The sequence below is a fragment of the Penicillium rubens genome (genome assembly GCF_028828025.1).
Source record: "Penicillium rubens strain IBT 27055 chromosome Unknown utg000001l_segment0_segment0, whole genome shotgun sequence".
NCBI lineage: Eukaryota > Fungi > Ascomycota > Eurotiomycetes > Eurotiales > Aspergillaceae > Penicillium > Penicillium rubens.
In genome coordinates this window covers 1785873-1808167 of record NW_026890599.1, presented here as the reverse complement: position 1 = coordinate 1808167, position 22295 = coordinate 1785873, and the positions used below count along the sequence as shown (strand labels likewise).

The 22295-nt window shown below is 48.5% G+C and overlaps 8 protein-coding genes across 8 annotated transcripts; 1 reads left to right on the top strand and 7 right to left on the bottom strand.

The window, feature by feature from the left end:
* Window positions 1-13: 13 nt before the first annotated feature.
* On the bottom strand, window positions 14-1786 carry N7525_000719 (fungal specific transcription factor domain-containing protein; the record flags this gene model as incomplete). Its single annotated transcript, XM_002562065.2, has 3 exons — window positions 14-1060; window positions 1124-1635; window positions 1699-1786. The coding sequence occupies 3 exons, from the start codon at window positions 1784-1786 to the stop codon at window positions 14-16; spliced, it is 1647 nt and encodes a 548-aa protein (XP_002562111.2).
* An 864-nt stretch (window positions 1787-2650) lies between these two features.
* N7525_000718 (uncharacterized protein) lies at window positions 2651-4051 on the bottom strand (the record flags this gene model as incomplete). Its single annotated transcript, XM_061211659.1, has 2 exons — window positions 2651-3052; window positions 4013-4051. 2 exons carry the CDS (start codon window positions 4049-4051, stop codon window positions 2651-2653), a joined length of 441 nt encoding a protein of 146 aa, XP_061070885.1.
* Window positions 4052-4222: 171 nt separating this feature from the next.
* Window positions 4223-5689, bottom strand: N7525_000717 (uncharacterized protein; the record flags this gene model as incomplete). The annotated part of the gene is made up of 1 exon (XM_002562067.1): window positions 4223-5689. One exon carries the CDS (start codon window positions 5687-5689, stop codon window positions 4223-4225), a length of 1467 nt encoding a protein of 488 aa, XP_002562113.1.
* Window positions 5690-9427: 3738 nt separating this feature from the next.
* N7525_000716 (SMP-30/gluconolactonase/LRE family protein) lies at window positions 9428-10700 on the bottom strand (the record flags this gene model as incomplete). The annotated part of the gene is made up of 4 exons (XM_002562069.1): window positions 9428-10016; window positions 10097-10243; window positions 10314-10474; window positions 10668-10700. The coding sequence occupies 4 exons, from the start codon at window positions 10698-10700 to the stop codon at window positions 9428-9430; spliced, it is 930 nt and encodes a 309-aa protein (XP_002562115.1).
* Window positions 10701-13331: 2631 nt separating this feature from the next.
* On the bottom strand, window positions 13332-13592 carry N7525_000715 (uncharacterized protein; the record flags this gene model as incomplete). The annotated part of the gene is made up of 1 exon (XM_061211658.1): window positions 13332-13592. One exon carries the CDS (start codon window positions 13590-13592, stop codon window positions 13332-13334), a length of 261 nt encoding a protein of 86 aa, XP_061070884.1.
* A 1142-nt stretch (window positions 13593-14734) lies between these two features.
* Window positions 14735-16447, bottom strand: N7525_000714 (aldehyde dehydrogenase family protein; the record flags this gene model as incomplete). Its single annotated transcript, XM_002562071.2, has 3 exons — window positions 14735-15915; window positions 15975-16174; window positions 16224-16447. 3 exons carry the CDS (start codon window positions 16445-16447, stop codon window positions 14735-14737), a joined length of 1605 nt encoding a protein of 534 aa, XP_002562117.2.
* A 904-nt stretch (window positions 16448-17351) lies between these two features.
* N7525_000713 (EVE domain-containing protein) lies at window positions 17352-18684 on the bottom strand (the record flags this gene model as incomplete). Its single annotated transcript, XM_002562072.2, has 6 exons — window positions 17352-17647; window positions 17707-17823; window positions 17888-17905; window positions 17964-18215; window positions 18277-18478; window positions 18565-18684. 6 exons carry the CDS (start codon window positions 18682-18684, stop codon window positions 17352-17354), a joined length of 1005 nt encoding a protein of 334 aa, XP_002562118.2.
* A 2200-nt stretch (window positions 18685-20884) lies between these two features.
* N7525_000712 (peroxiredoxin) lies at window positions 20885-21838 on the top strand (the record flags this gene model as incomplete). The annotated part of the gene is made up of 6 exons (XM_002562073.1): window positions 20885-20904; window positions 20959-21084; window positions 21142-21217; window positions 21272-21601; window positions 21671-21753; window positions 21808-21838. The coding sequence occupies 6 exons, from the start codon at window positions 20885-20887 to the stop codon at window positions 21836-21838; spliced, it is 666 nt and encodes a 221-aa protein (XP_002562119.1).
* Window positions 21839-22295: the final 457 nt, after the last annotated feature.

The following is a 22295-nucleotide window of genomic DNA, read 5'->3' as shown; positions in this document are numbered from 1 at the left end:
TGCTTTTAATCTATCAAGTTACGGCCAAGCCCAAGAGGTGTCCTCGAGCATTCTGCGCCTGTGAAAGAACAATCTCAGCCGCAGGATATGTTTGTAGTAAATGCCCAGCTGCTTCCTCGCAAGCATACAAGTTCGACATGGCCTGCATCCTCACAATACTATCCGGAACTTTCAGGTCGGGAAGGCTTGCCTCCAGAATAATAATAAGTATAGTAATAGTGCTTCCGGGGAGAAAATGAAGCATCCTGCAGTCATGCAGTTCATTGAGAATCTCATTCACTTGCAACGTCAAGCCTCTCATTTCCGAGATAAGGGTGGTCTGGATACCATCTCCTTTTCTCGACGCAGCCTGGTAGAGTATGGACATCGCAGTGAGATGGAGGAGATAAAGGAAAGCCTGGTGGACGAGGAGGACAATCTCCGGCGACTCTGCATGACAATCGCGCAGGAGTGATGGCGGGAAATAATGTGCCGGGGCAGGAAGGTCCTGAATCCAGGTCTTCAGGAGCTGTTCGCATCCAGTTATGGCAGCCTGAGATACATTGGACCTTGGTACCATGGAGTATTCACATTCCCCCGACGGCGACGGCGACCAAGCATCTTGATAAAGAAGATTTATGATGACGCCCACGCAATGAGCAAGCTTAATCTCCTGAATGAATAGAAGCATCATTCGCTCTTGGTTTTCCCAGCTGAGCATGGCGGATGCTTCTCCCAACATAACCAACACGAGTTCATGGTATAGTTCGGAGGAATAGTATCTCGTAGAGTCCAGTAGCGACATTGTGACATCGCTGTTTGGGATTCGTAGCGGTCGACGGAAACCGAGGGAGAGAATGCGGTCGCGTACATAGAGACACCACCACATCCTGTGCTTGTGGGAAAAGCTACCTGTTTCTAAACTCCCAAGAAGATCAACGCGCTGTGCTGTGGAGTATGCGAGATCAAACCAGTATGTCGGGTCTTTGTGGCCACTTCCACTTCCATGCCACTGCATCATGAGCAGTAATGCTTGGATCTGGGTATATGCGTTTGGTTCGGTCTCGAATTCATAAAGAAGCTGATGATAGAACCGGGATCAGTCTCGACTTGCCGTGGCTTTTGTCTTCTCCAGATATCTTACCTTGGCTCGCCCAAATAATGTCCTTCGCAATGCTTTCCGTGATGAGAACCCGGCTTTGACGGCAGTTTCCTGCTCAATAAATGCACTGCCGGCCAACATGACAGCTTGATGAAGAAGCGGGCTCGGGAACCGGGATTCATCCTCGACCATGACATTTAATAAAAACCATTGCAAATCAATGACAGGTAGGAGAGGATGAACATATTTGATATAAGCCGCGAGCAACTCATTCCGAAGGTCGATGGAAACTATTCTGAGAGCCCCTTTCAACTGTAGATATTCTTTACTTTCTTCGGAGAGACTCGGCAGCCGCGCTTCGAAAGTTCGCTGTAGTTCGAATGGTGGGTTGTGCTCCCCTAGAATAAGATCCGGGGTCCGCGGAGAGAGCAGCTCGTTTATCGTCGTAAGATAACTGTCTAAGGGATATGTCTGGGGCACATTGTGCGTCAAGGTCATGTGTGGTTGACCAGATATCGGCTTGATCCCCGATGCGATGAACTGCCCAAAGAGATCTAGCAATGTCAGCGACTAGTTATGCGGAGATCAGGAGTATATGCTTGGCACATGTGTCCTACCTGGATCATCCCCGCCCCTGTCCAACCGATCTACATCCTCGGCATTAGAGAACGCCTCCAGTAGACTAAGAGAAGATGGGAGATCCATCGGCACCGACTCCGGTTGCTTCTTCCTTTGCTGCTAAATGGATTAGCGCTAGGGTAACCTCTATAGGTAGGGAATATTTACCTTGATTCTTGGGGACACAGTGGGAAGAACTCGATTGATTGCGATAAGCACGTGAACCGAGGTCGGTCTCACACCGGGCCTTTAACTGTCGGCACTCGATACACCCCAGCGGTGGTCGTGGCTCCTGTATTCTTAGCCAGACTTATGTTGTATGTTGTACAACACTGTGTTGTAGGATTGCCCTTAATATGAAGGGGATACGAGAATCATCCGCGTCATCCGTGGGGAAAGTCGGGGCCCCGCATTTTCGAGGATCCGATGGGTTTTCATGGTGATAATTGGCTGTTCCTGATTTCGACATTTCAAATCTAGACTCTTAAGCTGCTGGAAAATTGCGGTGAATGGACGCTCATCTTCCACCGGAGAAGGGGGAACTTCCACCGGAACTTCAGGAGCCAATCACATTGCTCGAGAAATTTAATCTTCATCTCCTCCATATACTACTCCGTACAAACGACTTCATTCATTAACCATGAATAGTACCGAAACTACAGAATATTCAGGAGTCACTTGAAGACAATCCAGCATCCCAACCACCATCTACCCCTCTCCCCAAGCACAATCCGCAAAACCCCTCTACCAGACTCCAACGGATTCCCAGGTGCTCATCCTCACCCATCAAATTCGACCTCGCAAAACCCGGCCAGAACGCGAAAACCCGCAGACCACAACTATGCAGTCGCTTGTGTATCTGAACAGTAATAATATTCAACGCCGCCTTGCTTACGCGGCACTCATCCAAAGCCGTAGCATAAACACCACTGCTGGGATCAGTCGCCAGTTTCATTGACCCAGAGCACTGGAGACTTGGATCAGATAGGGTTTTTCTGATTTGAGGAGGATGGGGATGAAAGCCTCTGAGACCAGTGTTGCGCCAATCACATTCGTCGAGAAGATCTGGTTCAATCTGGTGCAGCCGGTGCTGGTTGGTGCGCGGAGCCGGGCGTTGCCGATTAGGACGTCGAGTCGATTGTATTGTTCGTCGACGGTGTGCACCGCTTGGGTTATGGAGGTGTCGTCTTCCACGCCGAGCTGTAGTAGGGATAGAGTTCCCCTGAGACTTTTGCTTTGGAGTTCGGAGAGGGCTCGTTGGTCTTTTTGGAGGTCTCGGCAGGCGAGGATTACATGGTGGTCTGGGTGATCGGCTAGGATTTGGGCGGTTGCGTAGCCGACGCCTGAATTTGCCTGGATAGAGTTAGGTTCCCGGAGTAAGGTTTGGCTTTTTAGTTTGTGGTCTCCCTGTGATGAGGATGATGGTTCGTTGAGACATGCTGTTGTAGTTGCTCAGTTAGTCTGTTGGGAAAGAGCTGGCAAAGAGATGGGATCGAGTCGAGTCATAGAGACAGGAATTGACTACTTTACTATGGGTGTCATGGACTTCATGTACTATATCCACACAATGATTATCTGATACTGCAAGTCGAATATAAGCCCTCGATCACCGTCACGGTGGAATACCGGTGTTAAGCCGGAGACCGAGGATTGTTAGTCCGACGGTTCATGACCAAAATGTGAAGGGGGTTGAGTTGAACTAGCGTAGCATGTGGACATATTATTTGTATGTCCTACCCATCTCGATAGTGGTTCGGACGCCCGAGTTCTCAAAGTAAACATGTGAATTGAGGAATTAGAACGCAGAAACTATATATGCTTATGATGTCATATGAATCACCGCGTACCACCTGTCGACCTTCAAGGTTCGCCGGTCTCGGGCTCTCGCAGATCAACCAATCACTTCCGAGTATTGGACCAAGATATGTCTCGGAGTAACATTGCAGGCTAAGCTTTTCGAGACTTCGGTCCGAGTGCTGTCTTGAATGTACATACGTACCTTGTGTATGTACATATGTAGTTACGGCTAGACAGGTTCGGCGATTGAACCGTAAGATAGTGGAGAATATTCATGTTGGGCTTTGAATTTCCTGATTTCAAGATATATCTTCCAATTCAAACTAAAATGATTCAATACATCGCCAATGGAGGTATCACCGCTGTGCAATCCATATCCATACACAAAAATAGCGAGAAAAATCAGGCAGACAGTATGTGACGAAGACAGGGTAATGTAATGAACGACAGAAAGGTATGGAGTTTACTTTTGCGGGAAGTCTTTCGAAAGGAAGAAATGCAGATAGTTATACACACCCAGCCTAAAGGAAGAGACACTTTTGGAGTAGACCACATCACTAAAGGAGTATAGACCACCGTCGAGCGGCCATGCCAGTGACCGCTTGTTTTTCTCTCCTGGTGGCAGTAGCACACAGGAGAGGGGGATTAAGTGTAAGGGAAAGGAGAAAAAAGACAAGAGAGAACGAAATGATAATTTTCTTCGATTCGACAGCCGACAAACTCATATCAAGGACGTGGCCACGATCCTTGCAGTGGAGGCAGCGTACCCCCAGTAACCGACGGCGACCCCGAAGGCGGACCAGCAACCGCCCGTCCGGCGGGTGCAACAGGGGTTGAAGAATACGGAGGACTTGCAGGCCAAGCAGGTTGGGACTGAGCCGAGTCGAGCATTCTTCCCTGTGGAGCGGCCGAAGTGGGCTGTGTGCCTGAAGCGGATCGGGCAGCATCGGCGCCCGACCAAGACGTGGTGCCCGGTTCGGATGCGGGGAGGAGGGTTGGTTGGGCGGAGCGAGGCGAAGACGGTCTTGGCGGTAAGGCGCTTAGGGACATTGTGCGGCCTAGGTGGTCGCGGTAGAAGTCTCGCTCGGAGCGATAGTGGTCTCGTTGCTGGACGAGGGAGCGGAGCTCCTCGCTCTGCCGACGGACTGTTTCTACGTTGCGCTGGATCTCCTCTTGCTGTGCGTTGAGCCGCTGCTCGAGTTGCATTTCGTTGCGCTTGCGATTGCGGAACCGTCGTGAGGCGTCGCTGTTCGCTTTGCGCTTTTCGGCTTGGCTGGAGGAGCCGGATCGCATGTCTAGTAGGCATGGTATCATTCCTAGCGGGAGCGGGCTGCCCTGTGGTGTTCCGGCTCGTGTGGGGGCTGGTTCGGGTTGGCGTCTTGGGCCTTTAGTTGCGGGGATGGGTCGGGCTAGAGGGTCCACCGTCATATATGAAGGCGCAGTGGCATATGATGCGGCGCTTTGTGCGAGGGAGATACTGGCCACTGCAGGGGATGCACGGCCATAGGGGCTGAAAGTCGAATGAGGCGTGCTCGGACTCGTTTCTTGGGAATTTGGGTTGGTGAGAGGCCCCCGGCCGGCACTGGTTTGCCTGGAATGCAGACTGGTTGTAGAATGCAGCGAGGTCAGCGGAGGCTGGGTGCCAGTGAGAGGTTCTATTGGGCGTAGACCCGTCTCTAGGGGCAGAGGCGAACTAGTGACAGGCACGCGTGGGCCCATCAACGGTTCATGAGGAACCAGTGGTGACTGTGCAACACTTGACTGACCAGAAGCCCTGCCGCTCCCAACAAACCGCGCCGAAGGCGATGCTGGATTCATCAAAGGCCGTGGATGGGACTTGGGGGATAACGGCTGCGATGCCATCGCATATCCTGAGCGGATGGGCGGAGTTCCCTGCGGACGAGGTGAGGAAGATGGACCCGGTAGGCTCACTGGCTCACGGGCAAGTGCGCTTAGATCAGCCGTTGCTTGTGGATGATTCAAGATGGCATGGACACCAATGGGTCGCGATGAGATAGATTCCAGCGGTGGTTCCACGGGTCCATATGGATGCCATGACTGGGGTCGAGGTCGATTAGGCGGCCGGCGGGCAGGATTTCGGGTTGTAAATGCACGGTCATTGTCACTCGCACGGTCATCTGTTTGAGCCACATCTCTGGACAATGAACCTGCACGTCGAGAATCCTGCGACATAGAAACCGAATCTCCCACGACGGGGCGGGAGTTAGGGCATGACCGAAACCCCCCTCTCTCCTCGTCGGGCTCTCGCGGAGTGTGAGAGAGGGAGGGTGAAGGTGAAGGATACCGATCAGAATAAAGTGACAGGTTGGGTGAATGGGAGCCCGAATATGGTGCGTTCAACACACTGATTCCTAGGGCAGCCACGGTGAATAAGATAATAGGAATATATAGAACAAGAGACTCGATTCTCTCAATTGGAGAATCGAAGATAATATAAGGAAGCTAAGGAAGCTAGAAAAGCTAGAAAAGCTAGGAAGATGGGGCGGAAAAGATCCGAGGCCCTTTGAATAAAAGCTAGGATAAAAAAAGTGACCAAGTCAGAAAGCGAAGGAAAAGACAAGCTTAAGAGTAAGAGCCGTTGGGAAGATTAGCAGCGGTGAGAGAATGATCCATCACCTGGTCTGGATGGCTCCAAGACAACTTAGTTGTCTCTCTGTCCGACCCAGTTGGGATAGTTGGGCATCTCCTAGTCCAAGTCTAACCCCCGGAGTATTGGGCTTCTTTTTTTATTTTTATTTTTATTTATTTTTTATTTTATTTTATTAACATTTGGGTTTATTTTACTTTTTAGTGATTTTTATTTAGATAGTTTAGGTTGAAATAGAGAAAAAAGAAACGAAAACAGAAATAGAAATAGAAATACGGAGTAGACATAGAATCGATATAGAATATGTCCAATGTGTCTAATATGTCTAATATGCCCAATATGTCCAATACAACATATGTCTAATAGACCGATACCCCCTATTGCCGGCAATTACCCAATCCAGCCATGTCCTTTAATATCTCGACCTAAGTACCCGGGGAAAGCGATCGTCATGCACAGCACGAATCATCGGGAGCTGCAAGTGTGCGCCGTCACCATGGACATGGACAGGGACAAGTGGAGACTGGCTTTTTCTTTTTATTTTTCTTCTTTTTTTTTTTTCCTTTTTGTATCTTTTCTTTTTTCCCTTTTTGCCTTTTTTACAGTTTGTATTATCCAACGATATTGTATCTATTTCTTCCCGTCCGGACTAAAGAGTCATGGTTTAGGACTTTGTCAAAGGTGGATAGTACAAGGGAACCCAGAAAGTTCCTTTCTCTCTCTTAAGATGACGCACAATCTGAAATGAAATGAGAACGAACTATCCATCCCCCGATCTATACCGACTCCGGTATAGTTAATCAGGCAATCCCCAATAGTTGCCTGGTAAGCCTGGTAGCCTGGTCCTGTCAATTTCCGAGAGTTTGGTGCTTGGGGAAACTAGAGACTATACTCCGTAATAATCTGGAAAAGGGGGATATAAATTAATAATAAAAAGGTAGAAAGGAAGAAAGGAAATAAGGAAATAAGGAAATTCGGTCAAAGTTTGGGAAATGTAGTATGTTGTGCATCACCAAATCTTCCCCGTGTCCCGGCAAAAGGGGCCGTTGACCGTTAGGGGTAACTGGAAACACTTCCGCGCGTTCTAGTAAACGATCTTCAGAACTTTTACTTCACTACTCCGTACGGAGTACCCAGTACAATCTATAACTTCACATTTATCATTTACTTTGACGTCATTAAACAGGGTAACGCAGAGAACCCGACGTTGGAGAACCCAACATCAACTTAAAAAATATCACAATCACTTCGTTTCACCCTTGGGTGTGACGATGATAGTCAATGGCGCTGAAAATGATGTCATTCGAAACAGTGAAAAAAAAAAGTAAACAGTCACCTGGTTACTGGTTACCGGTGACAACACTCGTTCTCTATCATCTCGGATTTGATGCTATGCTCCACGATCGGACCAGGCGGAAAGGGATCCGGGATTCCCCTAGTCTCACGATGTGAGCTGCATAAGAAACCCATGTGGATAGCTCTATTCCTAGAGGGCTTTCAAGCTGGTAAGTCACGGGATAAAGACTCCGCGTGGCAATCCTCAAATAAGCAGCGGAGATCGCTTTAGTGTCCAGTCGAAAGACACCGTACTAAAGTGGGTTCTTGAAATGGAAAATAATTTGACTCCATAGACAGGCCCATAAGATAGGCGACCCTGCTGGCGCAGCTGAAGCGCCTCTTCTTGGCACTCGCATCTGTTGCTGATCCTCCGACCATGAGAAGGCGTTGTCGGAATCGTTCCGTGATCTCCGCGGATTCTGATCTGGGTGTTCCCTACTCCATACTCCGTACTCCGTACTCCAGAAGTGGGTAAGTAGGCGCTTACAAAATATTTACGATAGATCTTCTTTGGATGTGTTGTCATGCACAAGATGCGACGTCGCTTCCGACAGAGTTTGAAGGGGGAGCTGTCAGTCTTTTGTTGCAGCAGAGTACCCGCTATTGTGTGTTTTCTTTTCTTTTTCCTTTTCTTTTTTTTTTGCGAATCATCGTCCATAGCTGAAAGACAATTGCGGTCTGATACATCCAGTGGTTTTGACTGGTTGAATCGAACATGGGGCTAAAAAATACTGGAGGATTTGGAAGCACATTCCATGTTTCTCTCTTCTTCCCACTCCTTACGGAGTATTCTATATGGAGTAGGGCTTTTGCTCTGTCAACTTGTGGCTTGCAATCTCAAACCACCGTTCCTAGGCTATATTGTTTTGAGTCTTCCACCGAGACCCGAGGTCCCTCCCGAGGCCTGGGTCGGATGCGTGTCATCGAACTATTTGAATTATGCAGAAACGGAGAAGTTAAAAGAGATCCGGGAGAATGGATTCATCGATAACTGGATCCTTTTTTTCTTTTTCAATTTCCAATTTTCAATTTTCACTCGACTTCACTTCCTTTGAAGTGGATACCCCCTTTTCATGATCTGCTGTCTCTTCACCGCATGGATCACCGATTATCTCGTGTCCGCTGCAACCGCTTTGGTCCGCTGCAACCGCATTTCCCATGAAAAAATAACAAAAACAAAAGAATAGCTTTGTCTAACCTAGATTCCGAGGATATCTCCCGTTGGAAGATTCGGTAGATCTTCCCCCTTTGAATCAAAACCACACGAATACTCCTCGGAAAAGCACAAAAACAGCACATTGAAATACATCACTCTGTGCCTGTGCCCTGCAGGGCGGATCCCCCAAAACAAAGAGGCAGTGCTGGTGCCCACGCGTTAGCCTTGACCGAAACCCAGCCGGGTTTGAAATCGGACGGAAATCAGGGGAAGGTTCTACAACAATAGCATAATAGCATGTATGGAGTATATGGTCGACATGATGTGAGATCGAAATGCGGAAGCTGATTCGATCTATAAACCTGGGTTTTTGTCCCTTGCGTGGGCTGCAGTGGAAGCCTACTCCGTACCCTAACCCAGGTTTCCGGACAATGACAGCGCGGACCGGCGTGCTCGCCCGTTTGCTGATCATCGATCCACAGTCAGCTTCACAGTGCATATCCGGATTTGTCGAGTGCGTCTTTAGGTACTTTTTTTTTTCCTCTTCCTATGAATACGATGACCACTACTTCGTACCGCCTTTTGGGCTGAATTTTCGGCGCGGGAAGTCCGAAGTACTAGTGATGCACCATTGATCCTGCTGCTCTATGCACATGCACGTTGCAGGATGCGGCCGAAGTACGCAGTAGAATAAGAATAGACCAAGAATCAAACTAAGCATGTACGGCAGTATGTATGTGCTATGTATGTACGGAGCACTCCGTACCATGTACCATGTAGTATGTATACCAGGATGTCTGATGCACACGAAACACAAATCCATCATACCCTAGTCCTGAAACTGAAACTCATTCTTAGGCACGCCACGGATCCCAACATCAATCCTGAAAACCCGGCCGCCGTACCTAACCGACTGCGGCAGGTGGTCATCGTCACGGTCATCCTTGGCAGTAGTAATAAACAACTCGGTACCAACAAAGACTGGACAGGTCACGTTTCGCGTCGGGAGATCGATCTGACCGATAACCTTTCCGGCCGGGGAAATGCGCAGTACCTTTCCGCCGCCGTAGATAGCGCTCCAGATGCAGCCCTCGACATCAATAGCAAAGCCATCGGGCTCTAGTGCATTGCCAATATCGAAGTGCACTCGACGGTTGCTGATCGCGCCGGTGTTCGCATCGAAGTCAAAGGCAAAGATCTTGCCTGTGGGCGAATCCGTCAGGTACATCACGTCGTCGGTCAGGTTCCATCCGATCCCGTTGGGGATCGTCACCGGTGCTAGCATGTGGTGCACAGTCTGATCTGGGTCTAGTCTGAATAGAACTCCTTCTGCTTCTGGCTTCTTGATCTTCGGGTCGTTCATCGCTCCGGCCCAAAATCGGCCTTGGCTGTCAATTGCGCCATCATTGAAACGCATTCTACATTTTGTATCAAATGGTCTATGTTAGCTGGCTTTGGATGCTTTTTTTCCCTTAAAATCCCTTTTCACTATGCTTACCTCTCTGCTTTCCCCTCATCTTCCCCCCAAAGCTCACGGACACCATGGATATAGGAGAGGTTCCCGGTAGTCTGGTCCAGCCGGGCGAATCCATATTTGGCCGCAACAATCAGCTGATTGGACGTTTTGGCAATATTAGCGGTCACGCTAAAAGTCCACGTGGTTTTTCCCCGTCAGCAAGAATTTCCCTTTCCCATGCGAACGGTTGGGAACCCACCCAAGAGAGACCTCGGTATCAATGACCTTCAAGGACTCAGGACCCTTTGCCAAGTCCAGTCGATAGAGCTTGTGATCCCAGATATCCACGAAACGGAACTCATTTTTGGCCACATCGTAAAAGGGGCCTTCGAGCAGTGTTCCTGGGATGTCAAGGTAAGGCTAATTAAGTTAGCTGTCTGTGATTGGTGTATATTTCTTTTTCTTTTTCCTTTTTTCCTGTTCTGTGACAGGCTGGGGAGAATAATCGTCACGTCTGACCGACACGAGAACAGGGGAGGAGAAAAAAAAGGAAAAACAAAAAAACAAAAAGACCAAGCGTATCAGGCAATGGCGAATAGCATGGAATACCGACCTCATTGACCGTCCACCTCTGAATTTCAGACATGCCGATCGGTGACAGAGTGGACACCGCTATTTGGGAATTGAGGAGAGGGGGGTGAGAGATGTTAGGCTCGCATACAACGGTTCACTCGTGTTCACGTCCAATTCAAGTCGATTGCAGAACTAGTCAAGGTAAATCGTCGGAGTCGCTGGTCTTCCGTCAATCCGTACACTGTCCACGGTTATATATTGAAGAGGGAAAGGAGACGAAAGATGACAAGTGGGATATGCCAAGCCACCCCCACGAGGGCTTACTATTCCACTTTGACTGGGGTACTTTTACTAAGGTAGTAATTACTACCCCGTCCACTCCGTATGCATGGAGTATGTGATCTTGAAGATATCCTTGTTTTCTTTTTCTTATTTCGCGAACTCGTAGGGCGAGCACTGCAGGGATCCCAGGTCCATTCGGCAATCGAATTATGAAAATACTCTCCAATCCCACGCTATTGAATCCCCTGCAGGAATCCCGTCTCTGCAATGCGAATCATCACACAACCAGCTCAGACCCATGAACCATGGAGCCCTCCGTATGCGTAAACTTTCTATTCTGCATCAATTCGTGCAGCTAGCGGCCAAACTATACGTAGAGTTCGGGCCTCGAACATTAGGTACTCAATAATTATAACAAAGGAATGTCACAAAGTACTGTCAGATCACCTTCCAGACCAGGGCCAGGTGGCTTTTCACATGACCGACTGTGCATGCAGATGCAAGAGATTCCTGCGTGTGTGTGCTGGTGGGCGCTAACACAGAACCTAGAACCTAGACTTACTCTTGACTACCAATCCCGGAGTTCGAAGGGCAATCCGACTTTTCTGCCTGACTTGAGCTTTGGGCCCCAATACTGAGTACGAAAAGGAAGACATGCATGTCTGCGAGAATGTGCCTGCATCCTATTTGTATCACCTTGATTAAGGACGTGATGGATCCTGCAAATGGATAGATGGAGATGTGGAAATTGCATTGTGCTGGATCCATCTTTTTAATATGAAATTGATACTCATCTCGAGCATGACAGGTATAGTACGGAGTACTCCGTACAGTATATGTAGTAGGAATATTAGCCAGGTTAAGGCTTGAAACCATAAGCCTAACGTTGCAATATAATCTTGCAAAGGTTCAGGCAAAACCCCGGGCGGTTTCGGCTTGACTAGTTACCCATTCAATTCTTACATCGTACATCTTGAAATTGGATTAGTGTTTTAAGGCTCGAAATAATAATTTTTCAAGCTCATCGGTGCACTCTGGTTTGCATTGGGCAGTGATGCGGTGGCATCGACGTACCTCATCTTCTATTCACGACATAATAATTTTGGAAACGCGCCTTGAGGTATATCTTGACTTCGTCTAAGTTTCTTTTACAATAGAGAAACATGCTCATCCCGTGCACCCTCTGTAGCTTTTATGAGTCGGTGTGTCAGCGTTTTCTTAGGGAGACCATAGGCTAGCTCCAGACACAGACCCTTCACAGAGCCCAAAACCCCTAAGCATGACGTGATACGGTTCTTGAAACACTCGTATGCTGACACAATGAAGAAAGGTTAGAGATGTTTTTCATCTGGTCGTAACCATATGACAGATTAATAAGGAGGGCATGATCTCATCCCATCCTACATGGATGGCTTGTTATGGTTACAGACTGAGTTCTTGTTTGCCAATTCAGGCCTCTATAGAAGGGCTTTGCTTTCCTAGTTTGAATACCAAGAGTTTCTTTCTCCTCCACCCCCTGGTAGCATATAGCCTCAAGAGGAGGAAATGGAGGAAGAAGGCTAGGTAGGATATATATGTATATCTTTATTGAAGTGAGGGAAGGGGCCATCGGACGCTGGATACTTACCAGTATCTAACTTGAAGTTATTCCCCTCATAAAAAGAAAAGAAAAAGAAAAGAATAAGGTATTGATAGGACCTTTTGCTAAAAGGCTAAAAACGGAGGAACAATGAAACAAAGAATGGTCTCAATAACGTCCACGTAGATCAATGGGGGAGGCAACATTGAAGAGTGCTCTGAAAAGAAGAGGGAGCATAGTCATATCTCGTAAAGGGGCGTCAGATGTGGGATCAACTGATCTGGCAGAGGCCAGAAGAGGGGGGGGGGGGGAGAGAAGGAACAGAGATTGATTCTCTGACTGGTTGAGGCTAACTACCTAGGTAGGTACCTAGGTAGTTAGCTAATATAGTTAGCAAACAGGAGACGACACAGCAATGATTGTCGCGCCTCAAAAGGGGTTGGGAAAATTCTTTCAAACGTCCTTGGGGTTCAGTTAGGGTACTCGCCACTGCACTATGATGCGCTGGTTTTGTCTCTGCGGAGTCAACCGTAGAACTGTATCATGTACTTGTTTTCACTACCCGGAGGGATTGATTAGTATGCCGGTTCCTTAAAGGGCGTCATAGTAGACTTACTCGGTGCTGCCAGATAGCAGCATACATTCCAGAAATGCTCCCAAAGATCCTTATCAGAACGTGCATTGAGAATAATCCTTGCGTGGTGATCACGGCCCCCTGGTGGGAGCCACTCGAGGAGTGCGTGGAGAGATGGCTTCAGGATATTTTCCGCATTCCTTATAGCTTCACCAACCGGGACATAACTGTCAATTCTCGATCGTGGATTACCATAGCGAACTGTGATGTTAGGTAGCGATCCCATGTTCTCCTCTGGGGACAACCTGGATGAGGCCAGTTGTGCCCTCCCATTGGAAGCGATACGGGACACCGTTGAGCGCGTTGCACTCGTCCGCAAGAGTTTCAATTATTGCTGGTGACAGGCCAATAAACACAATCCACTGATTGCCGTTGGTATGGCCTATAAACCATTCTATGATCCGGCGTGCCTCGTGGCGCAGTGACCCTAGTGAAAACGAAGTCACGTAGTCTCGCGGCAGATCAGTCATGAGTGTGGGGGGGCTGATCTGACATTACGTCCCGAGAAATTTGGTTCAAGCGACGAGATACCACAGATCTGGACGAATCAGTAGATTCGTATATGGGAATACCTAGGTGAAGGCACACCACTGATAAAAGGTGCATACAGGTGGCTAGGTAAATTCTGGCCAAACAGTCCCGAACTGTCTTTCGGTCAGACTTCTAGATTGCCGATATGAGTGCTGGACCAAGGTTGTTGCGTGATAAGACAAGACAAGGCAGCAAAAGAGCATTTTACTCTTGGAACCAAATGTCGCCGTGGAATCGTATAAGCTTTAGGAAACGTCGTCATTCGCTGAGCTGATAGGATTGGCTTGTTGCTGAGCTGGATTGTTTTTGATGGATGTAGTTGTTCTCCCAATGGGTTGTAGTGTCTGAGGTTACCACATGTGGAAAGTGCAGGGGTAGCATTGCACGTGTCTGCACGTGTCTGCACCTTCCTAAATGGGTCTGCAATAACGGGCGACATCGCGAAATGAGTCGAGTGACCCAAAATGATGTAATGTGGTTAGTGCAAGTGTAAAAGATCAATCACTGTGACGACGTTGATTGGACAGGTGGTTGCGATGGTGTATTGCGGAGCGGGCCGATGCAGAAATCCACGAATCAGGGAAAACTCTCTGTATGTTATATCGTCAAAAAATGTGATGCTCGCAGGTCAGATAGTGCGAATGCGAATGTATTCGTAGTATGGACTGAGCGGCTTTGGGAAGAAAAGAAAGAAGAGAGAAGAGACTGAGGAGCTAAGGATTAAATAGTACTTGTTGGATGCCCGAGGCACCACAATGTGATAGAACCTCCATGTATGATAGCTCTCTTTCCTTTCCTTCTCTTCCTCCTCTCCTCGCGCGAGACAGTCAAGCCACGCAATGTTTTCTCCATTAGTACAGGACGGGACACCGACTCTAATAAAGTTGTTGTTGTTGTTATATTCATGGGAATTTGCTCGTTCCCTTCCCTTGACGGTTGTGTTTTAGAAGAGCAAATACGTGCATATACAGTTTTTTGGTATTTGTAGAGATGATATGAATAAGAAAGGTTCCGTTATTATACATAACAGGCCAACATAGATTGTCCCAAGAGATCACCCTTTGTCTATGAATAGACAAACTTACAACTTGGTCCCCATGTTGACATGGACAGCCTTGACCTGCGAGTACGCGTCCAAGCCAGCTTCACCGAGCTCACGACCGATACCGCTCTGCTTGACACCACCGAACGGCACACGGAAGTCACTGTCGTTGCTGCTATTAATCCAGACCATGCCGGCTTCAATATCGGAGGCAACACGGTGAGCGCGCTCAATGTCCCGAGTGAAGACTGCGGCGCCGAGGCCGTATGTGGTGTCGTTAGCACGGGTGACGGCCTCGTCCTCGGTAGTGAAGCTGGCGATGGCAACGAAGGGGCCGAACACCTCCTCGCGGTAGATGCGCATCGAGTCCTTGACGTTCGTGAAGATGGTGGGCTCAATAAAGAAGCCACGGCCGTCACCGACGTTCTTGTGCGGCACACCGCCGGAAGCGAGCGTCGCGCCCTCGGACTTGCCAGCCTCGATATATGAAAGCACGCGCTCGTACTGGGCCTTGGTGACCTGAGGGCCCTGGAAGGTGTCATCGGAGAAGGGGTCACCGACCTTACTGGTGGTGCGGACGACCTCCTTAAAGAGCTCAACGAACTTATCATATACAGAGTCGTGCACAAGGATCCGCGATGTCGCAGTGCAGACCTGGCCCTGGTTGTACATGATACCAATGTGTGCCCACTTGGCAGCCTGCTCAAGGTCCGCATCCTCGAAGACAACCAGCGGCGACTTGCCGCCAGTCTCGAGGGTGACGTTCTTCAGAGTGCCTGCGGCCATCTTCATGATCTCACGGCCGGTGAGAGTGGAACCAGTAAAGGCGACCTTGTCAACGCCGGGGTGGTTGACCAATGCACCACCAGCAACACGGCCATGGCCGTTTACAATGTTAATAACACCCGGAGGGAAACCGGCCTCCTTAATAAGACCAGCCAAGTACAAAATGCTAAGTGGGGTCTGCTCGGCGGGCTTAAGCACGATAGTGTTACCGCACGCAAGGGCAGGGCCCAACTTCCAAGCCGCCATCGCTAGAGGGAAGTTCCAAGGAATAATCTGACCAACAACACCAATGGGCTGGCGGAGGGTGTAGGCAAATTTGGCCGGGGTGGTGCCAATGGTCTGACCATACACCTTGTCGGCCCAGCCGGCATAGTAGCGGAGAGTGTTGGTGACCTCACCGAGATCGTCATTCAAAGAGACCTGGTATGGCTTGCCTAAGAGACATGTCAGTCCCTAACTTCGTTGATAGATAACTATCTCCCAGCTTACTCACCATTATCCCAAGTCTCGATGCTGGCCAGGGTCTCTTTGTGCTGCTCAATCAGGTCGGCCAACTTGAGCATCAAAACACCACGGTCAGTGGCTGGCAGTAGCTTCCAGGAGGGATCCTTGAGAGCCTTGCGAGCGGCCTTAACAGCGATATCGATATCCTCCTCACCGGCAGCATATACTGACGTAATCTCAGTTTCGTCGCTGAAGATCCAGTCAGCTCCGAGTCCCAATCCGATTCAGAGGTACATACGAAGGGTTCACAGTGGCGAACTTCTCGCCAGACTTGGCGGCCACGAACTCATTGTTGATAAAGAGACCGATGGGCTGGGTGTAGCTGCGTCCATTCGGAGCAGTTAATTGCACTGAGATGTCAGACATGATGAAGGGGGAACTGTGGAATGGGCGACGCGGGGCAATGAATCGGCCAAGAGTTGATGGAGCTTTGTACAAGCAGTTCAGGCGAATACGGAACATGGGGGGAAAAGGAGTAATATAGGGAAACCACCCGTGTGGACTGGAAAGTTGCAAGTCCACTGACCTCGGGAGCTCCCCGCCTGATAAGCCGATAAAGATGCTCCACTTTCCGGATAGACTTACTCTTTCGAGTTAGGCTCCTTCTCTTCTCTGCTTGTTTGTTTCATTTGCATTCTACTTCTTGTTTGGTTGGTCGGCGTTGGAGACATCTTCCCCTCCTTCTTGAAGCCAGTCCGAGGTCCAATTTACTTTCTCCCGTCTTGAATGACTAAAGTACTCCAGGGCTGCAGGCACGTACATAGCGTCAAACACATCAAATACTTCGTTGCCGCTAGCTTCCGGATGCCTAAGCCGTGTTTCCGTGACTCCTTGCATACCACATGCATCAATCCCGCAGGGTCCGACGGATCTTCCAAAGTGGAGACAAATTCTGATACAGCTTGTCCCAACGGTGCAGCTAACGGTCGCATATATTGGATACGCCGTAGACTGGTCAGTCAGCTTGGTGCACATGTGTAAGAGCGGTCTGATGCAAATAACCCAGTGACAAGAGCGATGTGAGCTCGGGACACAATCCCGCTTCGACAGGGTATTCGTAGCATCGTGTCGAAACTAAGGTTGATGACCTGTCGGTCATCGGGGACTGGTAAAGCTAGACAGCACACCATATGGCAATGATATGGCTGCAGTTGCAGATGGATTCATAGAACCGAACTGCTTCGGTGAGTCTATGTCTCGCACATATTTTTAGAGGACCCATCAAGTCAAGTAAGATATGATTCAATTCGCTTGTGTTAGATAACTCAGATTCAACCGACAACGCCATCGATAGAAATATTGGGAGAATTATGTGTAAGAAAACTCTCTGTGCATCACTTGCATGTAGCCGCTTGCTTTGTCATGCCTATTCCTCCTCATCACTAGACTCCTTCTTGGTGAACTCCTCTTGTGGTTCCTCGCCTGCCAGCTCTAGTATGTATTTCCATTGTGCCGGGGTCACAGAAGACACGCTAAGCCGGGATTGCTTAATCATTTGAAGATTCTCGAGCGGCTTTCCGGTCTGGCCATGAGACTTCAGGTCCTGGAGGGTGACTTGCTTGCCAAGTTTGCGGCGATATTCAACGTGGACGACAACCCACTTCGGGTCATCTCGCTTGGACTTCGGGTCGTAGTATGGGTGCTTGGGATCGAAAGCGGACTCTGTCATGAGTCATGGATCAACGATATGATCAAGCAAGGTAATCTCGGGGGCAACAAACCATCAGTGGAATGCTCCTCGACAATCTCCATCACTCCCACAACCCCGGGGACTTTGCAGTTCGAGTGGTAGAAGAATGCGAAGTCCCCCTTCTTCATGTCGCGCATGAGATTTTTGGCTAGTTCGCTGTGAGTATAATCATTGCGGTCAAAGCTACTATAACTTTAGACAGGACCACCTACCAACATGGTTACGCACACCTGTCGAATTGTTAGCGCTCGGTTCCTATACGCCGTATTCGAGACGGATCGAACGTACCATCCCAAGGCTCGGGTGAATCCGCAGCAGCCAGGTCATCAATCGAGAACTTCACGTCCTTGCCCTTCTCTAGGCGAGATTCAGGCTCGGCCTTCATCAACCAGAAAGAGCGGCCAGTTTCAGGGATGATGTCGACTGCAGGCGTGGCCTTCGACTTGGTGGTTTCGGCTTCTCCGTTTGGCATAGGGTTCTTGCGGGGTCTTCCTCGGCCATCCTTCTTTTTGATCTTCGGGGCTACAGGTGTCGCATTGCCTGGCAACACAGCGCAAGAGTCAGCATATACACCCGCAGTATATCAGTACATGCGACATACCTGAGTCTTTGCGGGGACGCCCGCGGCCTCTCTTAGGGCCTGATGGAGCCACAGCCTCAGGTTCTAGCTCAGAAACAATCTTCCGTGGGCGACCACGGCCACGCTTAGGGGCGTCAGAAGCAGGCTTTTGAGTCGAGCTCTGGGGGTATTTTCGCGGACGACCACGGCCTCTCTTTTCGCCTGTCTGGGGTACAGCATCAACCTGCTCCATGTATGTCAGTCCTGTGCCAACGGTTTGAGTGGAGAAGCCACGGGACGCGACGATCAGCCCCTGCATAATGCCCTTACCACCGAATCCGATTCTGCAGAAGCTGGTGTTGCATCTAGAGTAGTTTGGAGCCGCTTAGAAGGTGTTGCGACAGACTCATTTTCGCTCATGGCGCGTTCAGACTTGCGTTTGGGTGGCATGACTGTTCGATTGTTTTGCACTGGTTTAGTGACCGTGAAAAGCAGCAAATATATGCAGGACGTGTAGAAAGTAAAGTAGATGAATTGAAATTAAATAGAAACTGTACAATCAATGGGTTGTACTCCCGTGAACTGTTGAAGTTATCGAATCAAGCTGAGTAGGAGCTTCCCGGAATGTTTGGCACTGAGCTTGACGCGGATGTGGGTCTGGGGACGCACGTGATGAGGTCGATCATGATCGGCACTACAAACCTTTTGGACATACACAGTTATCTATGGAGTAGATGTAGGTAAATAACTCTCTAGAACTTCAATCGATGTCATATTAAAATTCCTTTATTTAATATCAGCACTAATGATTGCCAATATTTTAGGCATCACTGGTATACTTGGGTCTGTCCACTAGTTAGAGGTACGAAAATGAGAGCATCGTCTCTTTTGCGCGTCAATGGTTATTCTTCAATGAAATCAGTCTGAGAAAACTGGCATTGTCCTTGTTTTAAGAGTTACATGTTGTGATTGGAGACTATCAAATTTTCCGAGAGAAAACGTTCTCATATATTATAATGGGCGAAAGGGAGATATAGGTATGTTGTAGTCTACCTACTCCGGGCTAGACGGTTCGCACCATCTGAAAGCAATCTCAATCCCGCCGATAGTAGCCGGTAGCTCAGATCTATTTTTGTTTTACTGAGTCAACGAACATGCAAGATCATAGAAGTGGGTAAAAATATGAATATCCATTGGCCAGAGTTAACTCGAAATGTCTCGGAGTAATCAAGATAGTGTTAATTAAGCTCATTATAGGTCCATATGCATAGATGAGGTCATATGCCTAATCATCATCGGCATCCCGAGTAGTCGTCACTTTGAGTCGAGTCTTTTCCAATGCAAACGAACTTTACAGCATTGTGTCTATAATGCGAGAGTAATATTAGACTTGGAGACAGGCGTAGAGAATATGGATGTACTATTTCAAATGATGTGTACGGTGCATGGAATGAGCCCTACTGTAGGGTTATGTATATGAGTCAAATGCTCATTGAACTGGCATTGTCTACCTAGGTAGAATGATTATGTAGCTAGCCCTATGTTGGCTTGATGTACAAGGCATATTGTACTCCATTGTGAGTTTGAGATAGCAGCTGATAGGTCATCCATTATGTAGAAGTGATTGCGCCATCGTTTTGGGTTTCCATTGGTGCTGATCAAAGTTATGTCGGCCAAATAAGCTTGAAAGTGGCTAGCTATGAAGATCCCCAAATATGACTCTAGCGCTATACGCGCTACCACAACCAACCTCAGAATACTATATAGACTTAATAAATTTTAATGGACTATTGAGAAACACAGGTGGTCCCCAATCAGGCATCACGCCGCGGTAGGTAGCTTGCACGTCCGCTCCTGCTCCATACTTGTTTATATCTCGAAACCCGATAGTAAAGATTTTCAACCTAGCAACATATACATCCATTGAGGCACCCCTCTCCATGTATTTTTCTCAATAATAAGACCAGATTTTGCTTACAGTGACAGGTTAAGCTGTATTCGAGCCTCTCTGGTCTGGGATCGTTCAACTAAACCTTGGGGGAAAAATCGTTTTGTAAGAATTGCGTTTGTCACCATTTTCCATTTTCCATTTAAGCATGTAGTTTGTAGCTTTCATTGCAGGCCAATCGCTAGGTAGGACCAAAACTAGTATAGAATATGCCCAAGCAAGATATCGTAGGGGGTGCATAGTGCTATGTCGGCAAAATCCCTACCTATGTATGTAAAGTATAGAGCAAATGTTGTGTGTACTTACAGTATATTCGTCCTTGGATGAAGCTGAGGGGTAAAGTTCCATAGGGGCAAGAAGAAACCCAAGGAACCCGAAATCCTCATTCACAGTTGATATTGCATCACACGCGCTAAACCACGCTAAACAGCCCACGTTGTGTATCACTGCGCCTCCGCCAATTATGGGAGTTCTGCCAGGCGGAGACAACAATCACGCCATCAATAATCAATGCCAGGTGGGGCTAACATTAGCCAGATGAGGTTAAGTGGGGTCGATCCATGGAATGGGTAGATGTGAAAGCCGGAGGGGTCCCCATGGTTCCAATCACCATCTTATAACCTCGTATCCCCGCCATCTTGTTCTCCTTTTCCTCTCTCCTCCTCATCTACAAAATAGCTCTCTACCTGCTATCTATTCACAATGGCTGACCGCGCTGCTCCGTAAGCTCAACAATCTTTCTTAGAGGTATCTGCGCAATACTGACCGTCTGCTAGCCTCCGTCTGGGCTCTACTGCCCCCAACTTCAAGGCCCTGACCACCCAGGGCGAGATCGACTTCCACGAGTGGATTGGTGACAAGTGGGCTATCCTCTTCTCACACCCCGCTGATTTCACACCAGTGTCAGTAGTCTACAGTCCCTCTTTAGCTCTGAGAAGCCTTATACTAACACCCAATAGCTGTACCACCGAGCTCGGCGCCTTCTCCAAGCTCGAGCCCGAATTCACCAAGCGTGGTGTCCAGCTGATTGGATTGGTGAGTCTAGGATCGACAATTCTCAATCATTAGCTAATTTGCCTGGCTTTCTAGAGTGCCAATGCACTTGATTCCCACGAAGAGTGGATCAAGGATATCAACGAAGTCAACTCCACTCAACTCAAGTTCCCAATCATCGCCGATGCCGAGCGCAAAATCGCTTTCCTCTATGATATGATTGACGAACAAGATCTCACCAACGTCGACAGCAAGGGAATCGCCTTCACCATTCGCTCCGTCTTCATCATCGACCCTGCCAAGAAGATCCGCCTAATCATGTCCTACCCCGCCTCCACTGGCCGCAACACAGCAGAGGTTCTCCGGGTTGTCGACTCTCTCCAGACTGGTGATAAGAGAGGCGTCACCACCCCGATCAACTGGCTGGTATGATCTCCCTTCCTCGGGATCCCGGGTCCTGAAACTATGAGAAGTGTTTTACTGACTCGATCAAAGCCCGGTGACGACGTTATTGTGCCACCAACAGTTAACAACGAGGCTGCTAAGGAGAAGTTCGGCGAGTTCCGTGAAGTCAAGCCGTGAGTTTCCAAGTCCAACTGCCGTCTGAAATGGAGGATACTAACATGTCGTAGTTACCTGCGGTTCACCACTCTTAAGGAGTAAATATGGCCTTATGATGTGATGCTAGAAGGTCAAAAGGACCCTAGATCTTGGGACATAATATCCTCCCAAAACTAATGAAATCTACTCACGCTATCTCTTTTAATTATGCGCTCTTGTAGGAAGTCATGGAGAGATCACATGACCTCTATTCTTCTGGTCAATTTATCTAGGCGTAGATCGAACTTTGGATAGATCCTTCTCTATCCAATGCACCGGGGTATTTGAAGACCCTACACTAGTAGTTCCATATCTATCTCCCCTCAGGACTTGGAATGTCAATATGCCTGGAGCGTCCGTAATGCGTGGCTGTTCTTGGTGACACGTTCGGGCAATTTGTAATTATCTGTTTGAAACAATGTATACCTTAAGCTTCCAATTGAATCAAATCGACAAACTCTTATGTTCTATATTGAAGTGCATTTCTTTAAGTGGTTCAAATTGCACTTTCAAAAGGACA